Consider the following 12,253-nt stretch of genomic DNA (forward strand, 5'->3'; position numbering starts at 1 on the left):
CTTGTATATGCACCATCATTTCATACTTTCCAGTAGATTTCTAAGTTGGAACTACTGTAACCAAGCCGTCAGCAGTCCTGGTGGCACTATTTGGATGTACTGGCCCACAAATTAAGTACATTAGTGATTCAGAGTGGTACTTAGACTTTCATCTCAATTCCCACCCAATAACTGTAATTAGATTTACACTTTAGAAAGAAGTACACCGATATTCTATTGATTCAAAAAGGGGCCCAGTGCAGTGGCTCGTATGTGTAGTCCCAGCTACCCCGAAGGCTGAGACGGGAGGATCTCGTGAGCCCAGGAGGTTGAGGCTCCAGTGAGCTGTGATCGCACCGTCGAAGGGACTTCTATTGCTGAATGAAAAAGTGCGTATTTTCCAAGTAAATTGTATGTAATGAGGAATAAAGCAACTAGATCCCTGAATTCACAGGTGGAAAGCAATGTTTTAGATTCTATAAAGCAGCAAATCAAACAATAACTTAAACGTTTTTCTTATATTATGAGATACCATAAAGCTACAAACCCACAAAAGATATTGTTGCCTAGTCCTATACGGTTAAAAACAAAATCAAACGTTTCCTGTCACTTGAGGCTGAATTTACTCATTTTCCACAAACAAATTTTCTTTTTCTTTGGGGTTATGGAAAAGGTGAGGTTCATGCACACCATTTTTTGTCAGCAAGCTTTCAGATTGCTTCAAAGAGAGATTCCTGTATTTATAGAGAGGGAAAAAAAGCATTAAATTAAAAAAATGAAAGTATCCCCAAAAGGTAGCAAAAACATAGAATCTAGGACACAATAACAATATTAAAGGCTAATGATTAATCACCAAACAGTGTGAATCTTGTCGGGCTTTAAAAAGGAAGCAGAAACAAAGATTTTCCTCTTGGTGTAGTGAAGAATGTGAAAAATCTATGATTTGTGAGAATCACAAATAATATTAGAGGAAAGGTGGACCAGGTCTAAGATGGAAATAATATTAGAGGAAAGGTGGACCAGGTCTAAGATAAGGCAAATTTGAGGTGTCTGGGTCTTCTTATATTTTGCACCCAGATTGTCCTTATAATGCAAAATAATCATACATATCAATTTATTCCATATTGTTTTTAATATATAAATGTTTTATATGTATATAAAACAGTAGATTAATTGGTACTTTTTTCACATTTCAACTATTTCTCTCATTGTTTAAATTGTAATTTACATAGTTAAATTCACCCTTTTCAGTGTAAATTCACCCAGCTCAGCAAGCTTTCATAAACATATGTCTTATAACCATCAATGCAATAAAGATACAGAACATTACTCTCATTCTCCAAAATTATCTTGTGCTGACCCTTTGTAGTCAACCCTTTCTCCCACCTCCAGTTTCTGGCAACTACTGATCTGTTTTCTGTCTCTGTAGTTTGCCTTTGCCAGAAAGTCATACAAATAGAAGTGTATTATATAGTATGTAGCCTTTTGAGTCTGGTTTCTTTCACTTAGCATAATGCTTTTGAGATCCACGTTGTTGAGTATATCACTAGTTCATTCCTTTGTATTGCTGAATAGCATTCCATTGTATAGATGTACCACAGTTTGTTTATCCATTCCTCAGATGAAAACCTTTGGAACTGCAGTGAGTCGAGATTGCGCCACTCCACTCCAGCCTGGGCGACAGAGTGAGACTCCGTCTCAAAAAAAAAAAAAAAAAAGACAGAAAACCTTCGGATTGTTCCCAGTTTTTGGTGATTATGAATAATATTATAAATGTTCAGGTACAGGTTTTTGTGAGTATACGTTTTCATTTAACTTGGGAAAATAACCAGGAGTGAACCACTAGCTGCTAGAAGTGTTAAATGTATGTTTACCTTTTTTTCTTTTTTTTTTTTTTTTGAAGGAGGATCTCGTTCTGTCGCCCAGGCTGGAGTACAGTGGTGTGATCACAGCTCACTGCAGGCTTGAACTCCAGGGATCAAGTGACCCTCCAAGTGATCCTTCCACCCTAGCCTCCCAAGTAGCTGGGACTACAGGCATGTACCACCACGCCCAGCTTAACGTTATAAGAATATATCAAACTGGCTGGATACAGTGGTTCGCATCTGCAATCCCAGCACTTTGGGAGGCTGAGGCAAGAGGATTGTTTAAGTATAAGAGTTTGAGACCAGCCTGGACAGTATAGTGAGACCTGGTCTGTACAAAAGAATTTAAAAAATTAAATGGGCGTGGTGGAACATGCATGTAGTCTCAGCTACTGAGAAAGCTGGGGCAGGAGGATTGCTTGAACACAGAAGGTTGAGGCTGCAGTGAGCTATGTTTGAGCCACTGCATTCCAGCCTGGGCAACAAAATGAGACCCTATCTCTCAAAAGATAAATACATAATAAAAGAATATGTCAAACTACTGTCCAAAGTGTCTGTACTATTTTTGCATTCCAGCCAGTAGTACATGAGAGTTCCAGTTGCTCCCTATCCTAGCCAGCATTACCAGCTTTTGTTTTTTCTTTTTATCCATTCTAGTATATGTTATTTTTTAAGAAAAAGTTAAATATTTAAAAATCAGATGATTTCATAATCGAGATATCTCACTTGCCAGCTAGTGCGATGCATGTCCATCTGGCCACACCATTGTGGAGCTGAATAGCTACAGTTGCCTTTAGTTGGGCATGTGCTTACCAGTTCACCTTAGTCACCCTCTCACCTGTTCTCACTTATTATCCCTTCCTGTTCCTAAGGGTGGTTTTCTTTGAGAGTCCCCAGCAGAGTACTTGAGAGGTTGGCTATTGGAGTCAGTGAGCTGTGTTCAAGTCCTAGCCCTGCTCATGGCAACTGTGTGACCTTGGGTCCTTCTGATTGTACCTCTCCAAGCCTCATTTTCCCATCTATAAAATGGGGCTTATAGTATTCTTAAAAGAGTTCCATTGTCTTTTAAAATTTGTTTGGATAGGCCGGGCACGGTGGTTCACGCCTGTAATCCCCCTACTTTGGGAGGCCGAGACTGGTGGATCACGAGGTCAGGAGATCAAGACCATCCTGGCTAACACGGTGATATCCTGTCTCTATTAAAAACACAAAAAACTGGCCGGGCGTGGTGGCAGGCACCTGTAGTCCCAGCTACTCGGGAGGCTGAGGCAGGAGAATGGCGTGAACCCGGGAGGCAGAGCTTGCGGTGAGTCGAGATCACGCCACTGCACTCCAGCCTGGGTGACAGAGCGAGACTTTCTCCAAAAAAAAAAAATTTGTTTGGATAATGAAGATTCAGCTTTCAAAATATAGGCATTTTAAAATGGAAAATAATATAATTCTTTTGAATTAGGTCTTATATAACTCTTGTTCACAGAGTAAACCATTGACAGAGTTGAGATCAGAAGTCACAAAAACTAGCTTGTTTTAACTAAAACTAGTCTGTTTTAACCAAAAAAAGTTTTTGATTTTTGAGACAAGGTCTTGCTTTGTCCCTCAGTCTGGAGTGCAGTGGCACAATCGCGGCTTACTGCAGCGTCAACCTCCTGGGCTCAAGCCACCTTAGCCTCCCGAGTAGCTGGGACTACAGAGACAAGCTCCTACACCTGAATTTTTTTTTCTTATGGAGATGAGGTCTTATTGTGTTGCCTAGGCTGGTTTCGAACTCCTGGCCTCAAGCAATCCTCTCTCCTTCCTCAGCTTCCCAAAGTGCTGGAATTATAGGCATGAGCCACCTCACCCAGCCTAAAAAAACTGTTGCTTACCACTATTGTGCTTTTTTTGGGAAGGAGGGTAGTATCCTAATTTCAAAATGGCTCTTTGAGAACTGCAAATCCAAATATTAACATTATACCTACATTACTGATACACATAAGCTTATTTTGCATATAAAATTAAATAGACTGTTATGTTTAACAAAGCAAAATTTGCAAGTGCGTTTATATAACATCATTCCAGAGTTTTGTGACTAAAAATATCTGAGTTTTAAAAATTCTTCCCTAAGCACATAGATCTGTTGTTACAACTGTTCAAATATAACCTTAACAGTGGTGAAGGAAAGTTGTTTTAACTGTTATTCAAGTTCACTTTTTAATTCAAAGAAACCTAATGCTTCCATATTCTAACAAAGGGTACCGGGTATTTTATAAATAGCTAAATAATATACAGTGAATATTTCCTGTGAATTGTGGGTCCCAGTGATTTGTATTCCTTAAAGGTATCTGAAATTAAGGGCATTTTTATGCAGCTAGAAAGTTACTATTTTTATATTAACAAAAGAGATGGATTGACTCTTAACATTGCTTGGGTTTGAAAGATAGTTAAATAATCAAGTAACAATTTGTTTTTCATTGTATGGTGCTACACAGTATTCTCAGTGGATTTTATATGCAATATATAAATGCATTTAATGTCTATTTTAAAATTACTAAGGCTCAAGCACCTCCTAGTATGTTTGCAAAGAGAGGAAACATCTGTCAGAAGTATTTACTGTGACAAACACAGAAAGAAGCAATAATGTGTACTTTTTTGTTTGTTTAATACCATATTTTTAAAAATTGAACAGTGAAGGCATTTGTTCAGAATCAGCCTTTAAATAAAAAATAGGTTTGAGTTAATCTTTAATTAAAGTATACATTGATAGTATCAAGTTCAGTTTGAGGGTCAAAAACAACGTCAATGAGTCTGACTTTTTCCTCCCAGTAGAGAAAGCAGGCTTGTATAAATATACATGAGCACAGATTGCACGCATTTATAAAAGAGGTGGAAAACATTCCCCTGTCTTTGGACAGATGTTGCTTCACTGGCTCCACACAGGATACAGGCACAGCCCCCAATGTGTAGAACCCTAAAGGAGTGTGGGGCACATACCTTTAGCTTTTTGGAAGATGCACTGTAAGCTTATTTCTACCTCTGAGCAGGCTCCCCACCTTGAATATTAAATATAGAGTGTAGGGACACGTCTGGTGATGCCAGCTCATTCTTTCCCTTAAAGTAATTAAGGCAAGGGGTAACTTTAATCAATTTTCTAGAAACTAAAAATCTGTTCTTTGTGTTTAGGCTGAGTATTTTGTTTTTAATGCTTTACTGACCTTCTAGCTTTATTTTTATTATCTCCTAGATTTATGTTAAATTACTAAAATTAGCAAAAGGCATGTCCTGAAAATCCGTATCAAGAGTTTGATGAAACTCTGTAATATATTTGATTACCTTTTATTAAAGAGAGGTAGAACTTATAATCTCATTTAATACAGATTAAATCTTTTGATATACTAAAACAATATTTTGGCATACCTAAGGTGAAAGTATTGCCTGAGGAAATAATAAGCATTTAAAAATTTATGTAATGCTTTTTCACAGGATAAAATTGAAGACTCAGGATTGAACATAATTGGCTTCACTTGATGGTGGCAGAGGCAGGACATTCTTATGTTCTCACAGAACCCTTTTGGTTTGCTGGCTTCATTTAGGATAGCCTATCTTTGCAGTAGATAGTAGTTTGTATTTTAAAAAATGCATTTAGTTCTGTATTTAGTGTTCGTAGTTACGAAAATGAGGGTAGAGTGATTTATTTGATGTTTTATCAGTGTACTCCTAGTGACTCGAGCTTTGCTTGGGGCTATAGAATATGTGGAATGGGCCACAGCTCACTATTGATCTAACAATGCACATGGCAATGTATAGAATTCATCAACATTGTTTTCTGAGGCTGTGTACATTTTTATTGTTTTATTTTCTTCCTTGATGATATACTAGCAAGATTTTTCAAAATGCTTGGCAAAGAAACAAAACTTAAGAACACTGTTGTCGAATTGATAACAGTTGTGTAAATCTTTAAGAAACTATTGTGGTGCTATGGACAAGTAGGCAATGGTTTGGTGGTAATGGCAATGGACATAAGCAGTAAATGTCTCACATAGCTCCTGTTTTATTGTGAATGGAGAGGAGGCAAGACCAAAACAAGGACTCCCTGCATATCCTTTCACTTCTCCCCAAATAAAGCATTTTCCATACCCACAGGCCTTCTCTCTCCTAAGACTGCATCCCAGCAAGCCTGAGCCACTCTGCAGGGAATAGGGGTAGGACAGTGCAGCAGTAATGTTCACAGGGCTTCTTGAGGTGGGCTGTACTAGACAATTCTAAGTCATCATCCCTCGATGGGACCCTGCAAAGAGGGTGTCATGATAAGCCCACTTGACCTTCAGCAGGCAGTTCTGGGAAAAGGAAAACGATTCCAAAGTATGTCCCCTGGCTCTGTTTACTTTCTCAATGAAATATGCTATTGGCCTTTAGTATATTGCGATCACTAATCTGATTTGGTTGGAAGGATCAATAGAGCAATCATTGTATTGATTATAAATGAAAAAATAAGTTTAATGCAAAATTTATAAGATGTATTAGGATCTGGTTTTTAAAGCCCATAGCATTTATCACACTATAGAGTAATTATATCATATTTGACTCCCCAGCTAGCTTATGGCAAAATATTTGAGATCAGGATTATCTCATTTGAGTTTTTATATTCAGTGTTGCCCAGCATATGGCAGATGTCTCATGTTTTATATATAAATGAAGTTACTTTCTCGTATGGGTATTTATTTATTTAATTTATTGAGATGGGGTCCCACTCTGCTGCCCAGGCTGGAGTGCAGTGGAGTGATCTCAGCTCATTGCAGCCTCTGTCTCCCAGGCTCAAGTGACCCTCCCACTTCAGCCTCCAAAGTAGCTGGGACTATAGGCACGCACCACCATGTCCAGCTAATTTTTGTATTTTTTTTTTTTTTTGTAGAGAAGGGGTTTCTCCATGTTGGCCAGGCTGGTCTTGAACTCCTGGACTAAAATGATCTGCCCACCTAAGCCTCCCAAAATGCTGGGATTACAGGCGTGAACCACTGTCCCCAGCTCTGGTTTATTTTTCCATCAAAGCAATACCTTTTTTAAACCAAAAAGCAAATTTTTCCTCATCAGGAGAAACTTCTGCCTCCTTCAGAGACAACAGCTTAAAAATCTGGTTTGTAGAAGTGGTGAAAGTAGCCTAATTCTGTAGGCCTCTGGACTTTCTGCAACCATATGCTCTGAAGTCGCCCACCCACTGGTGGACTACTCATCATCAGCTAGGCCTCAGGCTCCTTTGACAGAATCCCTGATCATTGAGACATCTTTACCTACTGCCTCTGGGACTTTCCTGAGTCCCTTACCTTACCTCAATGGGTGTATCCAGTCTAACTCCCAAGTCTTCTGGAAACACCCCTTCCCATTGTAACTTTCTGAGTGTTTGGGCAGACCAACAATGAACTTTTTTTTCTTTCTTTCTGTGTTTGGCCAAAAAGGATTGAGAACAAAGAACTAGGAGACAGACTGGATGGCCTCTGTTCCTCTTTGTTTACTGTGAAGATGTCTCCTCCCCACCGAAAAGATAAAGTCACATAAATATTTGAAAGAACCTACCCCATCTCTTCAATAATTTTAGTGTAATCTTCTCGGGAACTTTCTGGAGATGCATTTCCATTTACAGGGTATCTCTGTATTTCAGAGAAAAAGACTAATTTTGGCTTACCCACCTGTGGGTAATAAACAGGAACTATGTGATGCATTGTTTTGAAGTTACCTGTAGCACACAAAGAAATAAAAGCATTCTGCTTTGAAATTAATAACTAAATTGTAAAAAAGGGTATAACAATATTAGATTATCTAAAAATTAAATAAAGCTAAATGAATACACAGTAAAACTAGTAATAAAATTAATAACCCAAGGAAAAAATAGCACAGACTTTCATATACAAAACCTATACAGGAAAGTTCATGGTCAACTCTTAAAAATAAAATAAAATGAGCATGCCAACATTAATATAAATATTAACTGCCCTTAATTTTACTGTTCTGATTTAGTTTATTTTTTCAAATTGTTTAACTTGTAGGGAGTACATTAGTCGTGTATCATTTTGGGGATATGTCCATACCTTTATTCTGGCACTTAAAATTCCACATCATTTACCTGCTTTCAGATCCTCCTCCCTTTCCAGCAGTAATTTCCTTTTAAGTAGGGACAGCCCTATTCACCTCTAATCCACAGTGGCTGGCATATTCTTGGACACATTTGAGGTGCTTAATAAATGTTTATTAAATGTTTGTTATGAATTTTTCTATAGAAGTGCTATAAAAGAAAGTGCTAAAATATGTGAGTATATTTTGGATTTTATTAAGATATTAAAGTATATTTACAATTTTGTGTTATATAGCTATATGGCTATACTTAGGATAAGATTTTTAAATTGTAAGATCCTTGAAGTTAGAGATTATAATAATTCCTATAATTTTACCATAATCCCCAATATAGAGGTCCATATTTACAAGGCTATCAAAAATATATAAAAGATTAGGAAGTACAAAAATTATTACCATCTTTTTAAGAATTTCTGTTCCCTGACAATGTATTTGGTTGCACAGAGGTGCCTTTAAAAGGTTCATCTTAACTCTTCTAAAGACCTGAAAGGTAGGTATACTGTAGATTTTGAAAATACATAATATATTTTCTAGATTTTAACTTGTGCTTTCCCTTTCTCTTGCACAGTTATAAAAGAGTCTTTGCATAAAGACCATATAGTATGCTATTGGACATATACAAAAGGATAGAGTTATTGTATATTACATACGTGTATACAGGGATGTCACTGCTTTTAAGCCTGAGAGTTCCAGGTTTGTACCATCTGTTTGGATGGGGATGGCAAACATGGGCAAAGGGGAGGGAGGACCTACAAATGGCCAAGGAATAATAACCGAGTACTCCTGAGAAAAGCTCAGAAAATTTTCTGCTGCAGCTACTCAGTGTGTTCACTTTAAATTTTATTTTAATTGATTTTAGAGACCATTTTTTTTTTGAGACAGAGTGTCATCTTTTCACCCAGGCTGGAGTGCAGTGGCACGATCTCGGCTCACTACAACCTTTGCCTCCCGGGTTCAAGTGATTCTCTTTCCTCAGCCTCCCTAGTAGCTGGGATTATAGGCACCTGCCACCACACCCGGCTAATTTTTGTACTATTAGTAGAGACGGGGTTTCACCATGTTGGCCAGGCTAGTTGTGAACTCCTGACCTCAGGTGATCTGCCCACCTCAGCCTCCCAAAGTGCTGGGATTACAGGCATGAGCCACCACACCCAGCCGAGACCATTTTTCAATATAGTAAATTATGTAATCTATTTGAGTACTCCTTTCAAAATTTTGAAATTTGTTGTATTATCCTATTTCCTCTAGCTCCTTTTTAGTTATAAAAATTGTTTACATATCACATATTTCCACATCTGTTATTTTCCCAAATTCCCACCAAATTGAAGTGAATTTGTAAGTAGAGCATTATTGCTTTAGAACATTAATTGTCCTTATATCCCAGCTTAATTTAGCCTGTGCCCCCTACTAGCTTTGTAAACTCAAGGCAAGTCACTTCATTTTCTGAAACTGAACTTTCTCATCTGCAAAATGCATATAATGATCTTCTGCCTCACAGGTTATAATGATTAAATGCAATAATGTGTATAAATATCTGAAATGTTTAGCACAGTAAATGTCAGTTCTTTTTTCTTCCCCTGCCCCCTCTTCTTTGCCTTCTAATTCCGAGTGCTTTCTATTTTAAATTATTAATAATTATCATAACAGCAACTACAACAGGGTCTGAAATGAAGCTTACATACTATAACATTCTATATGGACTTTTAAAAACTGTAGCAAAACTATTTAACATGAGATCTACCCTCCTTTTTTTTTTTTGTTTTTTGTTTTTTGTTTTTTGAGACGATGTCTTGCTCTGTCACCCAGGCTGGGGTGCAGTGGTGCCATCTCGGCTCACTGCAGCCTCTGCCTCCCAGGTTCAAGCAGTTCTCTTGCCTCATCCTCCCAAGTAACTGGGACTACAGGGGCACGCCACCACACCCAGCTAATTGTTTTGTATTTTTGGTAGAGATGGGGTTTTGCCATATTGGCCAGGCTGGTCTCGAACTCCTGACCTCAAGTGATCTGCCTGCCTCAGCCTCCCAAAGTGCTGAGATTATAGGTGTGAGCCACCGCGCCCAGCCAAAATCTACCCTCTTAACAAAGTTTTAAATGTACAATACATTATTTTTTTTACCTTAGGTACAATGTCATATAGTAGATCTCTAGAGTTTATTCATCTTGTTTGGCCGAAACTTTATGCCCATTGATTAGTAAGTCTCCCTTTCCTCCCCTCAGCTGCTGGCAATAGCACTCCACTCTTTGAGTGTATGAATTTAACTATTTTAGATATCTTATATAAGTTAAATCAGTATTTGTCTTTCTTTGACCTGGCTCATTTCACTTAGCATAATATCCTCAAAGCTCACCCATGTTGTCACATATTGCAGAATTTCCTTTCTTTGTAAAGCTGAATAGTGTTCCATGTTCCATTTAATATATACTTCCTTTATCCATTCATCTGTCCAATGTCCATGTACCTTGTTTCCACATCTTGACTATTGTGAATAGTGCTTCAGTGAACATGGGAGTACTGATGTCTCTTGGAAATCCTGATTTCAATTCTTTAGAATAAATATCCATAAGTGGGATTGTTGGGTCATGTGGCAGTCCTATTTTTAACTTTTTGAGGAATGTTCATACTGTTTGCTATAGTGGCTGCACCATTTTACATTCCCACCAACGGTGTGCAAGGATTCCAGTTTCTTCACATCCTCTGTAACACGTGTTGACTTTTTTAAAATAATAGCCATCTGGGCACAATGGCTCATGTCTGTAATACCAGCACTTTGGGGGGCCGAGGCAGGTGGATCACTTGAGTTCAGGAGTTGGAGACCAGTCTGACCAATATGGTGAAACCCCATCTCTACTAAAAATGCAAAATTAGCCGGGTGTGGTGGTACATGCCTGTAATCTCAGCTACTCAGGAGGCTGAGGCAGGAGAATTGCTTGAACCCAGGAGGTGGAGGTTGCAGTGAGCTGAGAGCATGCCATTGCACTCCAGCCTAGGCAACAAGAGTAAAACTCTGTCTCGAAAAAAAAAAAAAAAGCCATCCTGACAGGTGTGAGGTGATAGCTCATATCTATGTTGATTTGCATTTCCCTGATGATTACTGACATTGAGTATTTCTTCATATACCTGTTGGCCATTTGTATGTCTTCTTTGGAGAAATTTGTATGTCTTCTTTGGAGGAATAAAAACCACTATTTGTTTAAGAGACTTTTCTTTCCCCATTGTGTATTCTAGGCACCTTGTCAAAGATCAATTGACTACATATGCATGGATTTTTTTCCTGGGTGCTCTATTCTGTTCCATTTCTCTATATGTCTGTCTTCTGCCAGTACCATACTGTTTTGATTACTGTATCTACGTAACATATTTCAAAATTAAGAAATGTGATGCCTTCAGCTTTGTTCTTCATTCTTAAGATTGATTTGACTATTTGTGGTCTTCAGTGGTTCCATATGAATTTTAGAATTGCTTTTTTCTATTTCTATAAAAAATGCAATTGGGATTTTGATAGAAATTGCATTGAATCTGTGGATCACTTTTGGTCTTATGGATATTTTACAATATTGAGTCTTCAGTTCATGAACATGAGGTGTCTTTTCATTTGTGTCTTGTTTAATTTCTTTTAAAATTTATAAGCAGACATTGCAGAAGATGTCTTGTTTAATTTCTTTCATCAACGTTTTGTCATTTTCAGGATGTCTTTCACCTCCTTAATTAAATTTATTCCTGGGTATTTTATTCTTTTGTTATTGTAAATGGGATTATTTTCATAATTTCTTTTCAGATAGTTTGTTGCTAATTTATCTATATGACTTTAAACATTGTTTTTGGGCGGGGTGCAGTGGCTCATGGACTTTGGAAGGCCGAGGTGGGTGGATTACTTGAGTTCAGGAGTTCAAGACCAGCCTGGCCAACATGGTGAAATCCCATCTACTAAAAATACAGAAAGTAGTCAGGTGTGGTGGTACACGCCTGTAATCCCAGCTTCTTGGGAGTCTGAGGCAGGAGAATTGCTTGAACCTGGGAGGCAGAGGTTGCAATGAGCTGAGATTGTGCCACTGCACTCTAGCCTGGGCGACAGAGTGATACTCTATCAAAAAAAAAAAAGATAGTTTTTGTTAGTTGGGGCTCACACTAGATTATAAAGAGATTAATAAGGACTGTTTTGAGAAAATTAAATGGCTAATTTAAAAAAATTTAATTGAGACATAATTGTACATATTTATAGGGTACATAGTGATGTTGCAATACATATAATGTATAGTGATCAAATCAGGGAAATTAGCATATACATCATCTCAAACATTTATCATTT

The 12,253-nt window shown here is 37.8% G+C and overlaps 1 protein-coding gene across 3 annotated transcripts in view; it reads right to left on the reverse strand.

Moving 5' to 3' along the window:
• Nucleotides 1-433: 433 nt before the first annotated feature.
• PPP1R42 (protein phosphatase 1 regulatory subunit 42) overlaps nt 434-12,253 on the reverse strand; it is a 64,143-nt gene continuing 52,323 nt past the window's right edge. For all 3 annotated transcript variants that reach the window (XM_054561683.2, XM_054561684.2, XM_054561681.2), the window contains 2 exons: nt 7,392-7,551; nt 434-713 (listed from right to left, as the gene is read on the reverse strand). In XM_054561683.2, coding sequence (XP_054417658.1) covers nt 602-713; nt 7,392-7,551 — 272 coding nt within the window. In that variant the 3' untranslated portion in view covers nt 434-601. The remainder of the gene's footprint in view (nt 714-7,391; nt 7,552-12,253) is intronic.

The sequence above is a fragment of the Pongo abelii genome, chromosome 7 (genome assembly GCF_028885655.2).
Source record: "Pongo abelii isolate AG06213 chromosome 7, NHGRI_mPonAbe1-v2.0_pri, whole genome shotgun sequence".
Classification (NCBI taxonomy): Eukaryota; Metazoa; Chordata; class Mammalia; order Primates; family Hominidae; genus Pongo; species Pongo abelii.